At 41.2% G+C, this 26,070-nt stretch overlaps 1 protein-coding gene across 1 annotated transcript in view; it reads left to right on the top strand.

Moving 5' to 3' along the window:
• The window catches only part of ANKRD31 (ankyrin repeat domain 31), an 81,427-nt gene extending 56,374 nt beyond the window's left edge, over positions 1 to 25,053 (top strand). Inside the window, 5 exon segments of the mRNA XM_064176330.1 lie at positions 3,925 to 4,975; positions 7,061 to 7,201; positions 7,775 to 7,871; positions 12,552 to 12,746; positions 24,560 to 25,053. Coding sequence (XP_064032400.1) covers positions 3,925 to 4,975; positions 7,061 to 7,201; positions 7,775 to 7,871; positions 12,552 to 12,746; positions 24,560 to 24,711 — 1,636 coding nt within the window. The 3' untranslated portion in view covers positions 24,712 to 25,053.
• The last annotated feature ends 1,017 nt before the right edge of the window (positions 25,054 to 26,070 follow it).

The raw sequence follows: 26,070 nt of genomic DNA on the forward strand, positions 1-26,070 counted from the left end.
CACTGTTTCTGAGTGTCACAGAATACAGGATCACAGGGTTGGAACAGACCTCTGGAGATCTTTGAGTCCAACCTCTCTGCCAGAGCAGGACCATAGAATCTATCTCAGGTTGCACATCAAGACAGGTCTTGAAAGTCTCCAGGGAAGGAGACTCCTCTGGGCAGCCTGTTCCAGTGCTCCCTGACCCTTACAGTAAGAGTTCTTCCTCATGTTGAGGTGGAACTTGTGCTGTAGTTTATATCCACTGCCCCTTGTCCTGTCACAGGGTGCAAGGGAGAAGAGGCTGTCCCTGCCCTTGTGACACCCAGCCCTCAGATATTTATTTATTAGATTCCCTCTCAGTCTTCTCTTCTCCAGACTAAAAAGGCCCAAGTCTCTCAGCCTTTCCTCATAAGGCAGTGCTCCATTTCCCTAATCATGCTTATAGAATTCCATTGGACTCTCTCAAGTAGATCCCCGTCCCTCTTGAATAGGAGAGCCCAGAACTGGATGCAGTATTCTAGGTGAGGCCTCACTAGGGCAGAGTAGAGGGGGAAGAGAATCTCCCTGATCTGCTGGCCACACTCCTCAGTGCACCCCAGGATTCCATTGGCATTCTTGGCCACGAGGGCACATTGCTCTCCCATGGATAGCTTGTTGTCCATCAGGACTCCCACATCCTTCTCCACAGGTCTGCTGTCTAGCAGATCACCTCCCAGCTTGTACTGGTGCAGTTTATTATTCCTTTCTAGTTGCAGGACTCTGCACTTGTCCTTGCTGAGCCTCATTTGATTCCTTTGTGCCCAGCTCTCCTGTCTATTCAAGCCTTCTGAATGGCTGCACAGCCTTCAGGTGTGTCAGCCAAGCCTCTCAGTTTGGTACTGTCAGAAAACTTGCTGAGCAGACACACTGTGCCCCCATCAATGTCATTGATAAAGATGATGATCAACAGGACTGGACCCAGCACTGATCCCTGGAGGACTCCACTGGTCTCCAGCTGGACTTGGCACCATTGATCACCACTCTTTGCACTCCATTGTGTAACCAGTTCCTAATCCACCTACACTTCCTGAGCTTGCTCACAAGGATGTTATGTGAGACTGTCAAAAGCCTTTCTAAGGTCAAGGTAGACTACATCCACTGCTCTCCCTGCATCTACCCATTCAGTTACAGCATCATAGAATGCTCTCAAATTAGTCAAGCATGATTTCCCCTTGGCAAATCCATGCTGACTACTCCTGATAATATTTTCCATGTGCCTAGAGATGACCTCCAGAATAAGCTTCTCCATCATTTTCGGGGAACAGAGGTGAGATACTTTGCCAGATACCTTGCCAGCTGTCCCTCAACAGTAGCAATCTACATGCTGAATGATGTTATATTTTCTTTTTATTATTTATGTACTGAACATACAGCATATGATCACGCATACAGCATGGCACCATTATATGGAGAACTATTAGCCTAAAAGCTTTTATCACATGATACATAGTTCTGCAGAAAATCAGGAGACATCATCAGATCTTCCATCTTTCTATTCAGTGAGCTGGCCCAGGGAGAGATAGTACTAACAGTTTTCCATTTCTGTCTGTTCCTTTGAAGATATTAAGATGTATTTCTGCCCTAAGGAAAATGAGTAAAAAAACCCATTGCATCTGTTAATGGCTAGAAGTTACTTTGTCTGTCATTTTAGTAATGCTATTTTTACCTCTTCAGTTGGAGCTTCTTTTGTGCCTGTACAACAGTAAAGCAACAAAATATCCCTGAAGAAACACTGCTATAAAAGTGTGGACCCACAATGGCCAGTGTAGAAGCCATAGTTGTTAAGATTTAGTCATATTAATGGCCAACTATATGGTTATGTGTTCTTTCTATCATGAGTTCTAAACGCATGTGTTACAGCAAGCAGTATCCTAGTACAGGCACCAATACTGTCATGGTGCAGTTTGGCTGTCCTTGTTCTGCACCAACTAGCCTTGCTATATCTCTGCCCTAAACCCTTTGACAATCTTTCTCTTCTGAGACTTGGATCGTGTTACTTCCAGGACAGGTCAGTTGTAGGTGAAATTAGAAGCAAACTATGCTGCTATTCCTTTTTCATGCCCTGTGGTACTCCCCTGTCTTCCCAGCATGGTGCCAGAATGAGACTGCAATCACTTCACAGAATCAAAGAATCAACCAGGTTGGAAGAGACCACCAAGATCATCCAGTCCAACCTATCCCCCAGCCCTAGCCAGTCAACTAGACCATGGCACTAAGTGCCTCATCCAGGCTTTTCTTGAACACCTCCAGGCACAGCAACTCCACCACCTCCCTGGGCAGCCCATTCCAATGGCAAATCATTCCCTCTGGCAAGAACTTCCTCCTAACATCCAGCCTATACCTCCCCTGGCACAACTTGAGACTCTGTCCCCTTGTTCTGTTGCTGATTGCCTGGCAGAAGAGGCCAACCCCAACCTGGTAACAGTGTCCCCTCAGGTAGTTGTAGACAGCAATGAGGTCAGCCCTGAGCCTCCTCTTCTCCAGGCTAAACAGGCCCAGCTCCCTCAGCCTCTCCACATAGGGTTTGTGTTCCAGGCCCCTCACCAGCTTCGTCACCCTTCTCTGGACACGTTCCAGCACCTCAACATCTCTCTTGAATTGAGGGGCCCAGAACTGGACACAGGACTCAAGGTGTGACCTGACCAGTGCTGAGTACAGGGGCAGAATAACCTCCCTTGTCCTGCTGGCCACACTGTTCCTGATGCAGGCTAGGATGCCATTGGCTCTCTTGGCCACCTGGGCACACTGCTGCCTCATCTTCAGCCTACTATCTACCAGTACCCCCAGGTCCCTTTCTTCCTTGCTGCTCTCCAGCCACTCTGTCCCCAGCCTGTAGTGCTGCTTGGGGTTGTTGTGGCCCAAGTGCAGAACCCTGCACTTGGCCTTGTTCAATCTCATCCCATTGACCTCTGCCCACCCATCCAGCCTGTCCAGGTCCCTCTGCAGGGCTCTCCTACCTTCCAACAGATCCACACCTGCTCCTAGCTTGGTGTCATCTGCAAACTTACTGTTGCTGGACTCAATGCCCTTGTCCAGGTCATCAATAAAGATATTGAACAGGACTGGGCCCAGCACTGATCCTTGGGGAACACCACTAGTGCCTGGCTGCCAACTGGATGTGGCACCATTCACCACCACTCTCTGAGCTCTGCCATCCTGCCAGTTCTTGACCCAGCACAGAGTGAATCTGTCCAAGCCATGAGCTGCCAGCTTGTCCCATGAAAGGCAATTAGGAGAAAAGACTACTTTGGAGGACTGGTGAATTTTGTTCCAAAAAGAGTGAGTAAAATGAATAATTCCCTTCTAGCAGGAAGGAGGTGAAGTCCTCCAGGAAGGAGTCTCACAGGGAGGCCATGTTCATTAGAAAGCAGGATCTGATGAAGGAAGGGACATTTCTTAGACAACATCCTACTCTGTGCTTTCCTCTTTTCTTAGTAGTTTATGGTATTACAGTTCTATCTTCACAAAATTCTTGGGGGTTTTCCTGTGTACCCCATAAAAAAATTCTGATAGTATCATCCTTCAGTAGCTCGTTCTGAGCTCATTTTAAAAGGCTTCAAAATAGAGCCACAAAGGCATTGAATTCAGTGAACTGTTGTGATTTGTGGTGATGAAAGAGCAGTCAGAGCTAATACAGACCCAGTTTTGATTCTATGAATTAAGGATAATACAAGTTTTGATGCTTTGCGTCCTTCTTCACAGTGGGATTCTGCAGTTTGTTGTATGTATGACTGGGATTTGAAATAGAAACTTTTATACATAATAAAAATGTTGTTCAGAGTTTAGGTGTTGGCAGAGACCTTTGAAACATGTTCTTAGTGGGTTATGTCTATTACACTGTTTTTGTTCTGTGTTTACAGTAGATGTAGTGTCATTACCACTTTTAAAATTTATTTTTCCTAGGGCTTCAGTGGAATCTTTCAAAAAAGGAGCTCTGAGAAAACAGTTAGTTAACCTTGCTGCTAGGCAAAAGACTCTGTTGACTGTTGCCCAAAAGCAGGAAGAATTAGTACAGAAAATACAAAATTACAAAAAAACAAAGGAAGTGTTTAGAGCATCGTGTTTAGAGAAGCAAACTTCCATATCCCATGGAAATGATGAAAGACAAAGTTTAACTGCAGGCGCAACCATGTGCCCTGATGTAGCTATGTTTAATACAGGGCTTGATGCCAGCGTGCTTAATGGTAACTGCCTAGAAGCACCTCTCTCTTCAGAAAATCAGGAATGCAGCCAGGATCCACGTATCAGCTTTGATGAGACAGGGGCAAATCAGGATGCAATTAGATGCAAAGAGGCTTCTGATCATTCTTTGGCATCCAAAAACAGAGTAAGAGAAGATCCCATCAACATGTCAAAGATGACAAATGCTGTGGAAACGGTGACATTGCCTTCAGAACCTGCTGTTTCCACTGCTAAAACAAAGCGTTCACAGCGAAAATGTATTGATTGTGTAGCTTGTGTAGCAGCTGCAGAAAAAAGAAAAAGGTCTTTAAATCCCTCTTCAGTGACCAATAAGTTAAATACTGTAGAAACCCAAAGCTCTCTTGTCAGTATCTGTCAGCCAGGCAGTTACCATCAACAGGTTCCTACAGATGAGGAGCTACACAGATACATGAATAAGGGAGCAGCAGCAGTAATAAGCAGCAACAAGCAGCAGCAACTGCAAGTGATTTCATTAACGCCGACAAAGAACTTCCCTAATATTCTGCAGCAAACTGTCTTCTGGAGTAATGACGACTCATTTAATGCCAACTCAGCCCTTACCAGTCTTACCTCAAATACAGACTATGCAGTAAACCTCAATGAAAAATCTTCCCAGAGCTATAGGAATCAGGGATGTGAACAAAACCAAGTGGGATGCAGAAGAAGACATAAGAAAAAACTTCAGTTGATAGACCTACTTGATTTGGGAAGAATTAAGCCAGGAGAAAATGTTTTAGAATTCAAACTGCAGGTAATTCTCAAGATACAATGATGTTAATATTAGCATAGGATGAAAACAAACCATACTGAAATTGGGAAACAGCAATTTGTATGGTTTAATCTACATCTTCAGCACTTAGCATTGAAAATTATTATTCACTTGTTACAGACAATTTGTATGAGTTTTCAAGGAAAATGCTCTGGGCAATGGCTTCTATCAGCCCATAATTTTAACACCCAGAATAGTGCATATGTAAAATTTGTGATTAACTTTGTATTACCAGTTTGTCAGTGTTTCCTATTGCTAGAATGAAAGTGGAATCACTGCTGGGTCTACATTGTGCAGTACCTGATTTTCATGTTCAAAGGATCAGGAGCATTGATATATTCATGAGTCAATGCGATTCTCAGCAGCAACTACCAAGTTTCTCAAATAAATAAATGTGACATCAAGGATTAGCAAAATTACTTGCTTATATGCCAACTGGTTCTGTAGTCCAGAAACAGCCATATTTACAAAATATAGATCCTCCAAATTTGCCTTCAAATATGGAGCAGATTTGCAAGGCAGTTGCCAGGGGACTGACTTGATACTGAACAAATGATAAAATTACAAACTGATTCCCAGCTGCCAGGTAGTTAATTTCCAGGGCAATATATTGATTAAAACATGCAGGATTTTTTTTCAGCCAGCTTGTCATGTGCAGTTAATGTAACAAAGACTCCTTTTAATGCCCTTATTAACTGTTTTTGAATACTGAGAGTGGCTGTTCTGTGTGGTCTTGTGTTCCATAATATAAAGCAGCATAAGTCCCAAGCCTATGCCTTTAGCCATGTCATAGGTATATACAGATGCTATTTTGCTTCAAAGGGCATGTAATATTCCTCTGAATCTCAAGATGATTAAATGGAAGAGTGAAGAGTTCATATTGTTTCTCAAGGCTGTTATCTGTGATACTGTCTCAATTAATGTAGACCTTAAGGAATTATAACCCTGTGTTGAAATCTAGATATTTGGAGTGCAGAGAAGTCAGTGATTTTGAGTAGATCAAAATGACACTCATGTCTTGGAAGACAGTCCTGTAGAGATTAAAGATTAGAAGCCAGTGTCTATTGCATTGTGTAGATGTGATGATCAGTAAAGTTTCCTTCTTGATCATTATGGAGATACACTGGGTAATGATATACAGCTAGTGCATAGTCCTTACATAAGGTTAGCTTTGGGAAGGCAGAATACAGTTTTTGAACACTATAAACCTAAGCTATGAAACTGTGAACTGGTTTGAGTGTTCATAAAAATATTTGTTTTAAATATATTTAAAATTGAGATTCTTAGAGACACTCAAAGCCTGCATATGCCTTAAGAGGTGGCTGAATATTTGCTAGTGGATTATTCTCTAATTCCGATTGTTTAATCTCATGCATGCTTGGGAATCTTACTAAGTCCTAACATAGTTTAGCTACATCTAATCTTTGCATTATTTAGCTGTGGTAGCCTGAGACCAGTACTACAGAACTGTAATTTGAAGAACTATAAGCAACAACATTAACACTAAATTCTTTATACTTAGTTTTGCACAAGATAAGGCTACCAGGTTCCTCTGACAACATATAAGTAGCGTTCCTTAATGTAAGTCAAAATATTAGGCAAATATTTTAAATCTTTGAATTACAGCTAGAATTTCACTCAGGCATGCATTTGTTCCACATTAGGCAAGTTAAGTTTCAGTAGCAGTTTCTTGTTGCACAGACCTGCCTTCAGTGAGTTCTTGAGTTCACTGTTGCAAATTAATTTATTCACAGCCTTGTTACATCTAAGGGAAGCTAAGATGCAAATACAGTTCTGATAAGCACACATAGGGAGATTTATGACAGAGGTGCCTGTGTGGCCTAAATATCTTATAATGGTGGAATAAATGCTATTATTTTACATACTGAAGTTTACAGTAGTGGCATTAAATTCTTTAGCTTTTATCAGAGAACAACAGAATTAGCTGCAGCTTTTCAACTATATTGTTCCCCAGCATTTTCTTGTGTTATTGGTGCATGAATGAAGATTTGTTAATTTATCAATTGGATTTTTTTTCTTAATTTTTCTTTTTTTTTTTTTTTTTAGGAATTTAGTCATAAAGCCACACTCTTGAGCAATGGCAAGATCAGAACCAGTGAGAGTCAAATACTCCAGAATCCAGTTCAGTGGGTTAAAGACCTACTAGGAAATGATATTTACGTGTCATGGCAGTATGCGTGGAATAAAGTAGGCCTCTTTTTACTCCTAAACATAGCAATAATAAATGACAGTAGTAAGTTTCACTAATCTGGATTTCCTTACCATTCTTAAAACAAAAGAAGCTACAAGTCTAAGTTTAGACATCTTCTTACTCTTCATGAATAAGCAGTAAAGCAAGAGCTACATAACGGTAGCTTTAGAATAATCAACTAGTTATGGGTGTTGAGAGTATGTGGAATGCCCCCTGTAATATGGCAGTGCTTTGAAAGAGTGGTTTTGTAGATGATCAAGAGACTTAACAGAAAAAGCTGAAAGTTAGTTAGAATGAAAAAGAGGAAGGTTATTGAAATATCAGGGTGCCAGGAGTAAATGTTGCAAAAATACTGGCAGAGTTCAGAGAGCTTTTGTAGATGGGTGGTATTATGGTGGGTTTTTTTTATTTAGAACTCGAATTAGCATAATTTCTGATTGATCTTGACAGACAGATTAAGACTGCTTAAGTGCATAAACTCACTTTCATAAGAAAAGTTAATTTTTTGCACCTGTCAGAAAAAACACCAGCTAAAATAGCCAGTTATCCATTTAGACTTGTTTGTACAGGTTACATATCTCGGAAAACAGTTGTCAAAGTTTGTTGTTGAAGAAGCAGCAGTTTCCAGTGACCTGGAATTATCATCACAAGAAATAGAGTCTTTGGGTATGTACCGCTCAAAGTCTAATATTCACCATGATTGAAAGCAGCAGGAGTGGTGTCTAGAGACTGCAAATTGTTCTGTTGCTTCCTGATTCTATTGCTACCTGAAGGGACATTGTAGCCAGGTGGGGGGGTGGCCTCTTCTCCCAGGCAACCAGCAACAGAACAAGGGGACAGAGTCTCAAGTTCTGCCAGGGCAGGTTCAGGCTGGATGTTAGGAAGAAGTTCTTCACAGAGAGAGTGATTGGCACTGGAATGGGCTGCCCAGGGAGGTGGCAGAGACACCATCTCTGGAGGTGTTCAAGAAAAGCCTGGATGAGGCACATAGTGCCATGGCCTAGTTGACTTGCTAGGGCTGGGGGATAGGTTGGATTGGATGATCTTGGAGGTCTCTTCCAGCCTGGTTGATTCTATGATTCTATGATTTATTTTTTCTGCGCTACATGCTTATCATGGATCTTGGTCTTAAAAAATATATACTGCCAGAACTTACTCATGGTCTCTTAAGTATGTTTCATGCAGATGGTTATGTGGAGAGAATACTTATGTAACATTTTGCATTAAAAATATTTAACATGTAGTGAAGTGTTTAACAAGCTAATTAAATACTTTTATTATATTGTGAACTCAGATATTCTAGCTTAAGTTTTAATTGCATGTACATCTTAAAATCCCATTACAAATTTTGTGTTGGTGGAAATCCCCAACTGTTCAAGCAACAGTAGGAAGTAGGGGTGTGCTTTATTGTCTAAAAATAGACTGTCATAAGAAAGAGTGCATTTATGACAAAATGAAGTTAATCCTTTTTTTTTTTCAGAAATGTCTGGCAGACTTGAGAACTTCATCCTAACTTTTGATGAGTACTGTGTTTTCAATGAAACCCAGTGAAACCCAACAACTGGTTACATTTAGGGTCCAAAAAACTTGTTGGCTTTTGTGGTTGGTTCTCTTAATTTAATGAGAGATTGCACCTTACCTGAACTGGCATACTGGCCCTGGTCTGTTCTTAACATACTAAAATAACTAACTTGCTAGTCAGACTACCATGTCCTACCGGTATGAAGGCTAAGAGCATCCAGATGATGAGCGTACATTGTCTTACTTATGGTCAGTGACTTAAGTATGGATTTAGTCTCCTAACCTAATAACAGACTTTTGAATATGTCACCAGTTCTTACATGCTATCCCTCTTGTGGAAAACTGGTGGCAAACACTGAAACTTCTAAACCAGAGAAATCTGATTGTAAGGAAAATTAGTCCGATCTAGAAGTTTGTTCACAATGGAGAGAGAGGAGTCCAGTAAAACTTTATTAAAATAAAGGAAGAATCCACGGGAAAGATCCCTATGGGGTCTCTCAACATGCTAGGAGGCACAGCTTCCCTTTTATCCTAAATTCCCATGCACTGATTTCCCTCTCCCTTTCCCCACTGGCTGAGGTACTCAGGATTTAGAGTCTTCTCAATGTCTACTAGATATATTCCCCTTTACAAGTAACCCCCCTGAATCATACATCATATATTCATTTAAATTAGATTCTTCACTACTCTGGGTGGAAAAGTTAATATTCGTGTCTATTGAGCCTGCACTCTGTCCTGAAAGTTCAGAAGTTCAGGCTGTGTCAGTACCTGTTATCTTCAGATAGCTCCCCTACTGATTTACAGCAAGAGCCAGACAAGGCCCTTAAGCCGAGGATCTTTGTGATTTACAAACACAGAGATAAGGTGAACTGTTTGATTCTTCTGTTGTTATTTCAACTCTCTCTCCACAAGTCTTTATTTGTGAAGACAATACCCACCTATCAAAAACTACTCCTGGCAAACAAAAACCATTCTGAAAATCAGCAAGGGCTTTTTTTCCCCATGATTTTTCACAAAAAGCCCACAGTAATGTGAGATAGAATATTCTTAATTTTTTTTCCTTGTCTTGTGTAATTTAAAATTATGCTGATGACTAACCATTGGCCCTAGATGAGAAACTGAGAGAGGAAAAGCCAAACTGTTCACACTTGCCATTGCAGGCATTGGGCAGGTGCCATATGGTTTCAGGCCTGGTTCAGAATTTGACTTTTTCCAAGCTCTGTTCCCAACAAGCACTTTGCCTGCAGCTAGCCTGCTTGACAGCATGGGAGACTTCACCCCTGTGGATGTGAGCTATTCTGTGATGCTTGCCTAGGGACATTCTCAGGCACTCTTTTATCATTCTAGTATACTCACAGCCTGTGCGTATTTTACAGTAGAAGTGTATTCTGCTCTTGTAAAGAATCAATCTTCTTTTTTTGCCCTTACACTAGAAATGATTTTTTCCCCCTGTGTATCTCACAGAATTGTTACAGGAAAAAAAAAAAAAAAAAAAAGACTGGAGCCTTATAATTTGAGTGTGGGTTTTGAGTCAAATGTTTCTATTTTAAATACCCCTCCCCCACATATCTTCCATCTTCTCATATGTTCAGTGTTCACTGAGCTACTGTATGAAGAGGATGGGGAAGTGGGAAAAAATGATACAGAAGGTGACTGTATCTAACCATCTTTTCACAGAAGTAAGCAGCTACCACTAAACTTTGTACCGAGCTCAAATCAGGAAGCAGGTACTAAGAACCTCTACCAAATTAAGGTCCCTAGGCAAGACAGGTGAAGGAGTTGCTGGTTTATGGCTGCTGACATATAAAATGTCCCATCTTTTCAGCTTGGTTGAGATTAGGGTGATTGAGGGCTTATACAGCAGCAGATTTTTAGGTATCTGAGGAATGTTAATGCAAAAAACTTGCAGATCCCATGAGATAAAGCAGTCCCAGATCAATGCAGATATTTAATAGAAGTTTAAAGATGGAAATTTTGGAATTAGTCAGATAACTCCTATCTAAATTTTGCTTTATGTTGCTTCCTTGAGCCTAAGCCTTTAGTCTCTTTTAGGATCATGCTAACAGAAAGCAGGAATTACTGTATTCAAGCCTGAGTGAGAACTAAACATTAAGAAAATAAACAGTGCTTTTAGATTGTCTATATGTAGGAAAGCAGAAGAAGCCATAATTACATGATTTGGAATTAATTCCTCTGTTGTTTCTGATACATGTAATGACGACATAACATTTGCTAAAATTGACAAGGATTACAAGAATAACCAGGATCCAGAAACAGATGTCAGCCGAAGAGCAGATGTCAGTTGCAGAGCAGATGCTGGCGTTAAATATTTTGTATTGAAATTCCAGCAAAATGGCTTAAAGGAGAAGCATTTTCCAGTTGTTACTGTAGGCATGATAGCTACAAGCATTTTGATGATTGCTGTTTCAGGAAGATAGTTTTTGGGAAAGGGCATGACTAGTGCAATTCTTCTGTGCTGGTGATCCCTTACTGCCTTTAGTTAGCCACCTGTGAATATTACAGTATCACAGTATCACCAAGTTTGGAAGAGACCTCACAGATCATCAAGTCCAACCCTTCACCACAGAGCTCAAGGCTAGACCAGAGCACCAAGTGCCACATCCAATCCTGCCTTGAACAGCCCCAGGGACGGCGACTCCACCGCCTCCTCAGGCAGCCCATTCCAGTGTCCAATGACTCTCTCAGTGAAGAACTTTCTCCTCACCTCGAGCCTAAATTTCCCCCAGTGCAGCCTGAGGCTGTGTCCTCTCGTTCTGGTGCTGGCCACCTGAGGGAAGAGAGCAACCTCCTCCTGGCCACAACCACCCCTCAGGTAGTTGTAGACAGCAATAAGGTCACCCCTGAGCCTCCTCTTCTCCAGGCTAAATGATCCCAGCTCCCTCAGCCTCTCCTCGTAGGGCTGTGCTCAAGGCCTCTCACCAGCCTCGTTGCCCTTCTCTGGACATGCTCAAGCATCTCAATGTCCCTCCTAAACTGGGGGGCCCAGAACTGAACACAATACTCAAGGTGTGGTCTAACCAGTGCAGAGTACAGGGGCAGAATGACCTCCCTGCTCCTGCTGACCACACCATTCCTGATGCAGGCCAGGATGCCACTGGCTCTCTTGGCCACCTGGGCACACTGCTGGCTCATGTTCAGGCGGGTATCAATCAGCACCCCCAGATCCCTTTCTGTTTGGCTGCTCTCCAGCCACTCCGACCCGAGACTGTATTAGAACAACTCTTGCTCATCTTTAGTTCATAAAAGATCCAAAAGTAACATGGAATAGAGTGTTTTCAAGGGAATCCGTATGCTTGCTTAAAGGCTGCAACACAGGGGCTGTTTTCTGTAGTGTTACATCAGATGTCTTAGCATGAAATGAGCAGCTGACCTCTGATGATGACAGCAAATGAGAAGCTGCAATCATTTGTGGTCCCATCTGTTTTGATATGTTACAATCATATGTTTGTGATATGCATCTTTCTGTTTTCCTTGATATAAGCAGCAAACCCACATATATTTAGCAGCCTACTTTTCAAGTTAAATTTACATAGCTAATGCAGTTTTGCCAAGGAAGACATGTATTTTAAAAGAAGAAGATGCATCAGTCATCTTACAGCAGCTATGGCTGGGCTGGTAAAGGAGCAGAGGAGAGTCTACCCTTATATGTTTTAGGTGGTGTAAGGCCAGGGAAAATGTCAATGAGCACATTCAAGAAAGATAAAAAGCCTAACTAGTCAGTCCATTTAACCATCAAATCACCAGTGTTAAACTCTCTTGTATTATTCTCAGAACAAAGTTGTCTTCATCTTTTTGTGCTCCTAGGGAGGAATTTTATCACAAGGAGCAGCAACTACAACCAGCACCATCAGAGTCCTGGTACTACCTCCATTACTCAGCCTTCTGGAAACTTTCTCCTGAGCAATATGCAGCCACAGACTACATCCTTGCCACAAAGAGAATCTGTGAAAACACTACTACACACTGATGTAGAAGCAGCTATTACCAGGGAACTCAAGAGTAAGACTTTTTTCTTCACTATCTAAAAAAATCCCAACAAACAACTAATGGTGGGTACAAGGGGTTGTTTAGCCTGGAGAAGAGGAGGCTCAGGGCTGACCTCATTGCTGTCTACAACTACCTGAAGGGAGGTTGTAGCCAGGTGGGAGTTGGCCTCTTCTCCCAGGCAACCAGCAACAGAACAAGAGGACACAGTCTCAAGTTATGCTGGGGAAAGTATAGGCTGGATGTTAGGAGGAAGTTCTTGCCAGAGGGAATGATTTGCCATTGGAATGGGCTGCCCAGGGAGGTGGTGGAGTTGCTGTGCCTGGAGGTGTTCAAGAAAAGCCTGGATGAGGCACTTAGTGCCATGGTCTGGTTGACTGGCTAGGGCTGGGGGATAGGTTGGCCTGGATGATCTTGGAGGTCTCTTCCAACCTGGTCGATTCTATGATTCTATGATTGTAAGGGCTTATACAAGATACACAAAAGGAAAAAAAGTAGGTGGCGTGGAATTGGTTTGTGTAGGGGAGGGAAAGATTGCCAGTAGCAACGTTATGACTCTGCTGATAGATTGGATTGATCTATATGACTCAATAATGAAGTGTTTTTCAGAGCTCAGCATGATCAACTCTTCTGTGTCCAAATTAGAAACATTTTGTTATTTTAATATTGTTAGCAAAATAACTCCTTACCATTTTAAGTACTCAGTTAAATGTCTCCACAAAATAATAGCATAGACAAACATCTTCTGGGTTTAGATGGAGAAATATGATACAAAAGCATTACTGAATAATCTTATGTAATCTAGTTTAAAGGGAAAAGAGAACATGTTCCTGAAGATTTTTATGGAATTGTCAGCTTGTAATTGTGTTTTCAGTATTACATCTTTGTGTTGCACATTGAACTCTATCCAAATTGAGCAGTGCTTAATGCACGCTGACCTTGTATTTTTGCCTCTCCACCTTTGATTACACTGAAGAGGGATGTCCCTACCTAACCACTGTGCAAAGTCAGAGCAGTTGGCTCGAGCCCTCACTCTGTCAAATGTCAGGTAACACTTTGCACTGAAGTGGGTAACAGTGGCAAGTCAGGTATGCTGTGCAACACAGTAAGAAGCAAATCAGGTAAAGTGCCTAATTAGTGTCAGCTATTGTGAAATGAAAATGTATCCACACTGTAAAGCAATTATTTTTGCTTCTGCAAGTCTGTATGTAGGACTTGCAGCTGCAGTCCAAAGTACTGAGAAAAATCCAGACCTAGAAGTTCTCTGCAGAAAGTTATTTGTTATCCCACAATATTTTTTTTTTTAACAGAAGCAAATAGACTTAATATCTTAAATGTCAGGGCAGGATATTTGGAGGGAGGAGTCTTTAAAGTTACAAAAAATAGTTTGTATAGTAGATAGTATTTACACTTGTGTATCAAAAAACCCAGGCTGAACTGCCTCCTGATATGGACTGAAAAGTTACACAGAAGATGGATCATAGGAGTTATGTTTATGTGCTAAGCAGATAAACAGTCATATTCATCTGGCCAAAGTAATGGTCTTGCAGCATTATTGGAGTGCTCAATCTTTACTGTTACAGCAAGAGTGCAGAGTCATTTTGTAACAAAGGTAGTGGCTAATGTACAATGGGGATTGTGCAAAATCAAAGATTGGTAGTACCAAAATGAGTTTAAAAGTTAATTTGGAAATTCGGGGCAATGTTGTTCCATATACACATTTTCATTTGTATCTGCCATGATTGCTCTGTGAAAGAATAAACTACTTAACACATAGCATTACCTTTAAAAAAACCTAACCACTAGCCCAGTTACCACCTGTCTGCCTCATAGAACCCAAATCTTTTGCATTCAGTTTTGAGAAGATTTTCAGGTTTCATAGTCTGACCAAAAATATTTTTGAAAGTGAATTATGAAAAAAAGCAAACTCCTGCTTAAGAAGGAAGTTCCTTTAAAATCAAGCATCTCAGAGTGAGTGTTTCATTGAGTCTCTTAAATGAAGCTTTGGAAGTGCCATGAGAAACCCCACAGCCCATAGATGGATTTGCTGGACTTCATTTGCCCTCTACAGTTGTTTCCAAAGAACCACTCAGATACACAATGCCACCGACACCTTAGTTCATGCCAAATAAATTCTGAATGCAAAGCTTGGCTGTACAGATTGGCTTTTAACCAATTTACTTTCTGGGCTTTGCTACTCCTGAAAAGTGATAGATGAGTAAATAATTTTATTTTTCTTGCTAGTCAGTCTTATCTTCTTCTCTTGTTCACAAGTACAAAGTTGTGATGCTGAAACTACTAACTTGTCAGGAGAATATTTAAATTCAGGTGAATTGCTCCAGTTCAATAAAACTAGGCTAAGAAGTATTTCAGCACCTCTTAAACAGCTGTAAAGTTGGGCTACTAGTACACACTGCTTGTATATATTTGCAAGAATTATTAGACTTTAAATTGTAAACTCCTCAGAAGAGGGATTATATATATATCTTTCAACTGACTGAAGATACTACTTTGGTTTGGTTCATTAGTCCAAACAGCAGATCTAGCCCATCCTAGCATATTTTTCCTGCAATATATTTAAAGCTCCATGTAATAATAATGGAAAGAATTGTTACCCAGTCTTGAAAGCCTGCAATATACTTTGTGCTGCAGAGTACACCAGTTAAGAGCCCCTGGTTTTCTTAGGCTCAGATAGTTACATTGAAAATTACCTTCAGTGGAAAATTCTGCTATTCTTACCTTACGTGTTTTTTTTCAGGGAAGCTGGGAAAGATGATGACTGGCATTTAGTGATTGAAAAGTCAGGGTATAAACTGAGAACTCCAAGATTGTTGTTGTTGGGTTGTTTTGTTTTGGTTGGTTGGTTTGTTTTTGTTTGTTTTTACAATATGGCATCACTTTAAGGGGTTTAATTATGCATATCTTAATTTTTGGGTTGGAATTATTGATATAGTGTCTCAGCAAAACCATCAATATTGGTAATAATAATGTGGAAGAGCAGAGTGCTTGGAAGTATGTTAACACCGTCCCATCCCCCCACAACAAACAAACCACATCTTCTGACCCAGAAACTCCAGAAAAACCAAAGCTCTTAACATCTAATACTTGTAGCAGAATATTCATCAACTACACAATGTCCTCATTTATGTAACTGTAAAATACAGGAGAATTAACTATTAGCTATTTATCTGTATTTTATACTTTAGAAACAGAGTGAGGTTGTAGAAAAATACTTCTATCCCTGATTTTTTCCCTTCTTGGAGGAGTCTCAAGGTGCAGCTGTTATACTCTTTTTATTGTCTTTATAGCTTGCAGAGAAAATATTTCTAAGTATTTCCCAGTACATTAAAGTTCCTATGTTTGCTTTAGGTACTTACATACTTCAAAAAGAAGCACATAGTTCTGTCATCAGAATTTATAAAGCTATGTTTTCCAGTGACCTTGCATACTTGAAGCATAGGCTTTCTCCATCTGCACACTTTTCCTTTCCAGAATCCTCTACCTGCTCTTACTTGGCTGTCAGCAAGATAGAAGGTAGAATGTCCATGTCTGCCTTGTAATTGAGCTATTTAGCCCACAAGAGCCACAGAAATTTTTCACTTTAGGACAGAAAAAAGAAAAAGAAGCATCAGCTCTCAAGGACTACATGCCATGGAAGCCAGTTCTAAGAATTTGATGTTCTTATTTCTTTCTGTCAGCCAGGTTTTTCTGAAACTGGCAGATCACCTTTTCAAATTAACTGCATGACAGTGGGATTGCGCAGAACCATAAACTAATGTAGGTTAGGTAGGGCCTCTGGAGATCTCTCGTTTAAAGCAGGACTAGCTTCCAAAATAGAGAAGGTTATTTAGCACCTCGTCCAGTCAAAGTTGGAGAATCTTCATGCATGGACATTCCACACCATGTCTGTGTAACATGTTTGTATACTTAACGATGCTCATGGTGACTTTTTTCCCTATGTGTCTAGTTGGAATCTTGTGCATTAGAAGTTAAAACCGTTGCCTCTTTTTGTTGCGTGCAAAAACCCCATTTTCCCAAGAATCCTGGCTAGTAGCATGCAGACTGATTCCTAGGTTTAAACACTGGCTTTCTTTTTACACCTTTTGAAACAAGCTGTGAAAGAAATCCTTTGGTAACTGGTCCATGTTTGTAATTCAGTGGCTGTACTGGAACATTTTCACCTGCTTTGGTGGTCCCGTGGAGACTGAGAAGACTATGACAAACAGAACGACTGACATCCTAGAACACTTCTGTCTTAAGGAAGGTGGTAACTTAAAGACCATGTCACAAACAGCAAGCATCAAGAGGCAGTGGTTTCAGCTGCTGCTTTGCTTGAAACAGAGAAGTCACACTTTTTTGACTCTGCAGTTGGTACTGCCAAATTAAAGCACTCAGGACACTACCTGATGATCTTTGCTGAGCATTCAGTTTGTATCACACTTCTATCTTACTTTTTTAGTTCAGGAGTTACTTTTAACAAAATTGGGATAAAGGTTCTAAACAAAACCTTAAATCACCACATGATTATAGGCTCAAAGAAGGCTCTAGAATATTTTCTGAGTCTCTGCATAAAAACCACCAAGTGACTCATATCCTGTAGTTCATGAAAAACATGAACTTTTTCTTTTTTTCTATCAAATAGCTCTTCTAAACTGAGCTGAAACTTCATTTCTGCTTCATCTTCTTTTTCATGCAATCTGCACCTCAGAATGTGCTAAGCTGCAAGAATTTAAGTGTTCTGGTTTCAATTACCCAAGGCTGGCCCTGGAATTGCTTCTTATCCACTATCTTGGCACTCTTTTTTTTTAAGTTATTAGAAATAATTTTGAAGAACCATCTATTTCATTTCGAAATGGATATACAATGAATTATTGTATTATCAAGTATACGATAATGACTCAAAATAGTAAGTTTTAAAAGGAAGACATATATGGTGGGAACCTGCACACTGCTAAGTCACACAGAGAAACAATCTGCTATGAATCATTTTACATCAGTCTTAGTGTCTTTTAATGGGGGATACCATTGTGAGCATTTGATATTGTTGAGCTCAGACTTGGTAGTTTGATATTTAGAATCATAGAATCATAAAATCAACCAGGTTAGAAAAGACTCCCAAGATCATCCACTCCATCCTATCCCCCAGCCCTATCCAGTCAACTAGACCATGGCACTAAGTGCCTCATCCAGGCTTTTCTTGAACACCTCCAGGCACAGCAACTCCACCACTTCCCTGGGCAGCCCATTCCAATGCCAATCACTCTCTCTGGCAAGAACTTCCTCCTAACATCCAGCCTGTACTTCCCCCAGCACAACTTGAGACTGTGTCCCCTTGTTCTATTGCTGGTTGCCTGGGAGAAGAGGCCAACCCCCACCTGGTTACAGCCTCCCTTCAGGTAGTCGTAGACAGCAATGAGGTCAGCCCTGAGCCTCCTCTTCTCCAGGCTAAACACCCCCAGCTCCCTCAGCCTCTCCTCATAGGGTTTGTGTTCCAGGCCCCTCACCAGCTTCATCACCCTTCTCTGGACATGTTCCAGCACCTCAACATCTCTCTTGAATTGAGGGGCCCAGAACTGGACACAGGACTCAAGGTGTGGCCTGACCAGTGCTGGGTACAGGGGAAGAATAACCTCTCTTGTCCTGCTGGCCACACTGTTCCTGATGCAGGCCAGGATGCCATTGGCTCTCTTGGCCACCTGGGCACACTGCTGGCTCATCTTCAGCCTACTATCTACCAGTAGCTAGAGTGATTGACATAATCAAGAAACTGAAAGGCCATGTGAACAGTGTATAAATATATTTATGTGAGGAACAAGGAATCAATCATTATGTTTTAGTCCAAAAGTACTTATTGTATTCCTTTATAAATTCAATCTTGAATATAGATTCTTTTATGAAAGGCTGCATACATTTCTCACTTTGCATGTAGGTCAATTGTACCTCTCACTTTTTTAAGGAAAAATCATATTACAGCTATCCTAAAAAAAAAAAAAAAAAAAAAAAAAAAAAAAAAAGTAAGAGCCACTGAGATTTAAATTGTTCTAATTTCTTTGATAGGTTATCATAACACTAACGGATTTCTGTAACAGATTGGAGGTTTTGAACTCTCCACATTGATAAATAAAAACCGTAGCAATATCTTATTGCAGCATATCTAAGGACTCTGAAGAATTATGATTCAGAATGTATCACATCCTAGAAAGTATTTGTTACTGGCTAACAAACATATACCTAATCTATCTAGGAGAAGAGAAAAAAACAATTACCCTGTAAGAAGATTATAACATAGGCAAAAGTTTTAATAGGGAGTAATGTATTGTATCACTTACCTAGGCAGTATAAAGTACTATAATAAAGCTATTAAGTAGTAGTATTATGGTTCATTTGCAGCTATTTAGAAACAGAAATGTTTACTATTAACTACATTTCTTGAATGATTACATCTTAGAGCATGTGTTGTGGAAACAATACTTCTTGCCCCGTGAAACACAAAATCATTGAAGAGGTTTCACCATAAGCCTTGAAACTGATGCTTTAAAATAAAAGGCATGAATTCTTATCTTTAATCATACCTGCAAGTTTTTTTTCCATGCAGACACAGAGTCTAGCAAGAAAGGCTGCTGTTATGAATTCTTTTCAAAGAAGAATGGTGCCTAATCTTTTTTTCTCTTTTATGACATTGCTTCTGCCAGTCTTACTGGGGGAAAAAAGATGAAAAAATAAACTAAGAAGTACTATTTCTTCCTGAGTTGAGGAAGAAATGTTGCCTTCTCAAATCTAGTATTATATGTAGAAGCAACAGAAAAAATGAATTGTGAACGTATAAGTTCCACATTATTAGAGTACAAATTCTAGTTTTAAGCAAACAATCAACTCAACCTACAGATTGTCTACAGTGAATCATGTCTGATAGGTGAAGGTAAAAACTGTAGGCTAAGGGCCTATCAGAAGGTGTTCTAAGCCTTTCTGCCACTGTTATAGCTGTGCTATGAACTATCTCGTCATTATAGTCCATTAGGTAGCTTCCAGACTGAGGTGACTTTTTTAATTTATAAGATGTTATAAACAACCTTCTTTTTTTTTCTTTTCCAAGCAACTACTAATGCAAAAAATTCAGCATGTATAGTTGAGGGTCACTTAATAAATACATTCTTGGGGTACTTTCAAAATTGGGATGAAAGCGAACATAGAATAGCACACAGCAATTAGGAAGAGTCCCTGCTGTCTTCTGTACTTTAGGGGGTGAATTTTGTAACTGCAAGTGTCTGACTGGCATGGTGCATCTAATTGTTAGAAGCAGACAGCTCCTAACTGATTGGTTCAAAAAGACAGAGACCTTGTACTTCAGCATTCTCAGGGGGAGGAAGGAGTTAAGGTCTGTATCATGTAAAGTGAATTGGAAACTGTGGAAAGACCTGGAGAAAAGTGAAGACATCTGGAAGGAAACATTTTTAAAAAATTATATATTACCAGGAACATATTTTATCAGAGGACAAGCTAATCTTACAATGACAATCAGTCCACAGGCATCTCTTTTTCCAAGACACCAAGCCTTAATCAGCTGAAATAAAAGTTCTAAGTACTCCCTGTGGCACTCCAGATCAAGTGCTGTCACCTTTAAGTGTGTTGTTCTTAGATCTTATCTTTGCTTGTGCATCTATACCCAAAACAAGACCAGCTGCACCAAACAAGATCCACGTGAATGGGAAGAGCAACTTTTCCTTTAACTTTGCCACAGGTACTGCAAATCAGTATATCTTTCCATCAGATGCGATGACAATCTTTACCTGTTTTACAGAAGTATTGGAAGTGGATTTACTGTTACAAAATGCTTAACACTAGCTTTGTTTAGTTCCAGTACTTCTTGCTTGAAAAAAATACTGCTGAGACAGAGCTATTCCAATGACCAGAGAATGATGCAACACAGAAGTCAGAGTCTTTGGTAACTATTAACCTTTATGCAACTGGATGGAGATTCTGGTCTGACATTTATACAGTTGCACCACTGACAGGAGTTCTTAAAAACAGTGTTCAGGTTCTTAGCAGCTACAGAGACATAGTATTGTAAAGCTGAAGCACAAATTGAAACATATACAGAACAGTTTCAAAGCCATAAGACTAAAACCGATGCTAGCAGCAACAGGAAAACTATTGGCAAGCAAGATGAGAAAGATATCAAGGGACAATATGTGTTTTCTGCAAATTCATAGTAAAAACGTTCACTCTGACATTGATTCTAATTGATACTTTTATCTTGTAGTTCATTAAGATGGCAGAACACTCAGGCCACCTGACAGGACAGTAAGAGTAGGAGTGCAGAGAAAGACCCTTCTGTTTGTCTTACTGTACCAAGCTGTTTTTCTGTCCTTGAGGCACTAAGATAAATTTCAGATAGTCTCCACTGCTTACAACCTGTAAGATTACAGAACCTATGACTCATAATCATAGAATCAACGAGGTTGGAAGAGACCTCCAAGATCATCCACTCCAACCTATCCCCCAGCCCTAGCCAGTCAACTAGACCATGGCACCAAGTGCCTCATCCAGTCTTTTCTTGAACACCTTCAGGGATGGTGCCTCCACCACCTCCCTGGGCAGCCCATTCCAATGGCAAATCACTCTCTCTGGCAAGAACTTCCTCCTAACATCCAGCCTATAGGGGTTGGAAGTGACCTCTGGATATCATTAAGTCAAACCTCCCTGCCAAAGAAGGATTAACTAGAGCAGGTCACACAGGAACACACCCAGACAGGACTTGAAAGTCTCTAGAAAAGGAGACTCTGCAACCCCTCTGTGCAGCCTGTTCCAGTGTCCATCACCCTTACAGTAAAGAATTTTATTTCTCACATTGAGGTGAATCTTCCTGTGTTGCAGTTTGTATTCATTACTCCTTGCCCCATCATTGGGCACTATTGAAAAGATAATGGCCCCTTCTTCTTGACACCCATCATTCAGGTATTTAAAAAATTAATAAAATCTTCTCTCAGGCTTTTGAAGATCTGACCTGAAAATGTCCTTAAATCCACTTTTGGATTTCTTATGCCCTTTGAAACATCATTTCTAGGTGACTGTGTAAACCGACTTCTTCTGATGTAAGTGTCCACTGTTTCATAAGTGATAAATACTGTGTGAGAACCATTGTAACATAACTTCTCAGATGAAACTTGTGTTCAGCTTCGCCATCTTCATCACAAACCAAGACACTTTAATATACCCCAAACATGGGTTTTGTTCCATTATGTACTGTGTTATGGCATAAGCACATTGAAGGTGCAGTAAAGGTATAAGATACCAAATGCAATACTGTTCTCACTGGAGGTGGAAGTTTCGCAGTGGATGTCTGCATCCACTGCATCCATATGCAGAACACTATATGTCCACAACAACAAGATATTTGTGTTTCTGAACACAGACCTCTTCCTTCTAATAGCAATTTGCCACTTTGCTGCTTTGAGTAGTAAACTTCTGGAGATGAGTAAATGGCAGAGAAATCCTCACCAAAACATGGATTTTAAAAGTCTAATATCTACAAGTTACACTGATTGCTTTGGCATTGGGACCTGCTGATGCTGTCAGTTCAGTGAATCTATTTTGCATTTTGAAACTGGTGTAGCTGACAGACCTGGAAAAATATGGTAACAGAGACTCTGAGACAGATTCTTTGGAAGCCACGTGGGAACCCAGAAATAAGTGCAAGCTGTGTGATGTAACTTAAAACATGTTTTCTCTGTGTTTTGACAAGGATTTACGTGGACAGATCTAATCCTCATGCTCTGCTTCTTGAGACACTTCAGTGGTGTCTGAAGACTGCCGTTTGTTGTTTGCTTTCTTTTAAAAAAACAGAGGCCATCCCCATTTCATGACAGCCCTCCCTCTCCATAACATCTGCTACATGTGACACTTCTGCCCTCAGTAGCAGTTTCTCTGTTGGGCTGGTTGTGGTAGCTCAGCATCTCTGATACTTTTGCAAGGTGCCAAAGGAAGAAGGTGTGGACAGGAGATGGACAAAACCAAGTCACTCTCTAAAATGAAGTTTGGAGTCTGTACTGTTAATAGAGAAAATGTAACATCTGTTACAGCGTTAATTTGTTACTGATTTCAACAGTGGAAAGTGAAGGTTCATCTTTTTCACTCGCACAAGTGCCTTGAGCTTATGCAGATATTGAAATTGGGCTCAGGTCCAGCCAACATGGATTTAGGAAGGGCAGATCCTCTCCTTCTATGATCAGGTGACTCGCTTGGTGGATGTGGGGAGGCCTGTGGATGTGGTCTATCTGGACTTCAGCAAGGCCTTTGACACTGTCCCCCACAGCAAACTGCTGGCTAAGCTGTCAGCCCATGGCTTGGATGGCAACACTCTGTGCTGGATTAGGAACTGGCTGGAGGGCCAGACCCAGAGAGTGGTGGTGAATGGTGCCACATCCAGCTGGCAGCCAGTCACTAGTGGTGTCCCTCAGGGATCTGTGCTGGGCCCCATCCTCTTTAACATCTTCATAGATGATCTGGATGAGGGCATCGAGTCAGTCATCAGCAAGTTTGCAGATGACACCAAGCTGGGGGCAGATGTGGCTGAGTTGGAGGGCAGAAGGGCTCTGCAGCAGGACCTTGACCACCTGGACAGATGGGCAGAGTCCAATGGGATGGGGTTCAATAGCTCCAAGTGCAGGGTGCTGCACTTTGGCCACAACAACCCCATGCAGAGATACAGGCTGGGGTCGGAGTGGCTGGAGAGCAGCCAGACAGAGAGGGATCTGGGGGTGCTGATTGATACCCGCCTGAACATGAGCCAGCAGTGTGCCCAGGTGGCCAAGAGAGCCAGTGGCATCCTGGCCTGCATCAGGAATGGTGTGGTCAGCAGGAGCAGGGAGGTCATTCTGCCCCTGTACTCTGCACTGGTTAGACCTCACCTTGAGTACTGTGTTCAGTTCTGGGCCCCCCAGTTTAGGAGGGACATTGAGATGCTTGAGCGTGTCCAGAGAAGGGCAACGAGGCTGGTGAGAGGCCTTGAGCACAGCCCTACAAGGAGAGGCTGAGGGAGCTGGGATTGTTTAGCCTGGAGAAGAGGAGGCTCAGGGGTGACCTCATTGCTGTCTACAACTACCTGAGGGGTGGTTGTGGCCAGGAGGAGGTTGCTCTCTTCTCTCAGGTGGCCAGCACCAGAACGAGAGGACACAGCCTCAGGCTGTGCCAGGGGAGATTTAGGCTGGAGGTGAGGAGAAAGTTCTTCACTGAGAGAGTCATTGGACACTGGAATGGGCTGCCTGGGGAGGTGGTGGAGTCGCTGTCCCTGGAGCTGTTCAAGGCAAGGTTGGACGTGGCACTTGGTGCCATGGTCTAGCCTTGAGCTCTGTGGTGAAGGGTTGGACTTGATGATCTATGAGGTCTCTTCCAACCTTGGTGATACTGTGATACTGTGAAATACTGCATATACCCATTGTTGTTTCTTATATATACATGTACATCCTGCTTTTTACATAGGTCTTTCAGGACTGTATGAAAGGCACTGCTTTTGAGAGGGTTTCCTTAATTTTGGGGAAGTACACTACACTACACTTACCCCTTTGTGGTCATAACGTGAAATTCAAGCAGTGGTGAAAAGCATTTTCCTGTTATGTAATCGGAAAGGGTTGACTTCTAACCCTGACCTCCACACAGTGTACTACAGCTCTTGTATCACTGAAATCTAGGTGCAAGAGATACCCTTAGGATGGCCAGGGTCTCCCTAGGGATCACTAAGACTTATTTGATTGTGACAAGTTAGGTAATAGTGCCAGTGATTGCTTTCCTTTAATATACACTCTGTAATCATTTGCATTTGTTTTCAACAGGGTCTTCTGTCCTGTTCAATTCAGTGGAAAGTCTGATACATTTTCTTCAATTCCATGAGATAGTAGTGGTAGGTAAAGAGGAATTTCTGCCGTGCCCTGTCATGGAAAAGCATTGGAGTTTCTACAAAGAATGTGAAGATTTTGGATTCTAGAATCTTCTTGAGTGCTAACACTTTTTTCTTGATTGCCACTTAAAACTAACCGTTTGAGCTTACAGTTCTAAGTGTTTTGTTGTGGTTGCTGTCATCTTGATAAATCGTTTACCTAGCATGTGGGATGGACTGAAGGACTGGATAAATGAGGAGTGAGAGAGTACTTTGTAGCAGGTGAGGGTAACTGTCAATACTGAACTTTGTACTCTGAGATTAAAAAGCAGGGAAGCAGACAAGGACTGATGTAGACTGGTGTTCATTGAGAATTTTATTGCAGGTTGTTAACTTTATGTCAAATTCCACTGATTTCAGTGGCTGCCTGTGCTTGTTGGGGCTGCACAAGGTCATGTAAGTATCAACACCAATAGTCATTTCCTATTAGTTAAACCTGGAATTGTGCTGCCTGAGCATATGCTATCAGAAATGGCTGCCCATGTTTGTGTAGTAAGATAACTTGTTAGGTTAGATAAAAACTCCAGACAGGCAGCTTGCAAAATCACCAGCAGTTTTACTTTAAGTGGTGTGCACACATACAAACATTTGAGAAGGGAGTGGATGCTGAGAGAGGTTAGAAGAGGACTCTTAGCCATTGGAAGTCCTCAGGGCAATTCCATTCATGTTGCAGCCAAGTCTTTCTCTTAGGCAGAAAATGGCTTGGCATATGGCAGGAAAAGCAGTTAGCCTCTTTGTGGAACACAGATTTTCCCATCTAACAATATTTTAGATATTCTTCCTGATCTCTGGAGGATTCTTATTTGTTTTAAGTTTACAATGTGTGAATCTGCCTCGGTAGCATATTTATAACACATTTGACTGTCATGAGAGTTATCTGCATTCACATGGTGTTCTGGCTCTTTCGTCTTCTGGATTATAAGAATAGATGAAATAATAGCACCTGCTGCTCCTAACTCCAGTGAATGGGATGAGAAATATCTCCTGTCAATACATAACAACCTCAGCTAGCTATTTGGAGTGCAAAGAGCTGTTCTGCAGAGATTTGATTAGTGTCTTAAACAGAAGGTGGTTTAGAGAAGAGAGAGGGGTCTGATGTGCTAAGAGCTAGAATGCATGAGCAATCATAGCCTGATGGGCTGTAAGGATAAAGAAATGCAGAAAGCCTGGAAGTAAAAATAGTAAAAGCCTACTAAGTGATAGGTGTTTTGTAAAGGTCACTTTCCACACAAAAAGGAAGAGGAGTGGTCTCACAACTGCAGCAGTAAAATAAACATGAAGGCATTATCAGTTTAAGCCAAATGTTCATTCAAATATTACACTTTCACTGGAAGATGAAATACTTTTGACAGTGGAAATGACTACAGAACTACTTACATGTTTTCTTGACAGTTTTCATTTGTAACA

This window comes from Pogoniulus pusillus, chromosome Z (genome assembly GCF_015220805.1).
Source record: "Pogoniulus pusillus isolate bPogPus1 chromosome Z, bPogPus1.pri, whole genome shotgun sequence".
In the NCBI taxonomy this organism is placed as follows: domain Eukaryota; kingdom Metazoa; phylum Chordata; class Aves; order Piciformes; family Lybiidae; genus Pogoniulus; species Pogoniulus pusillus.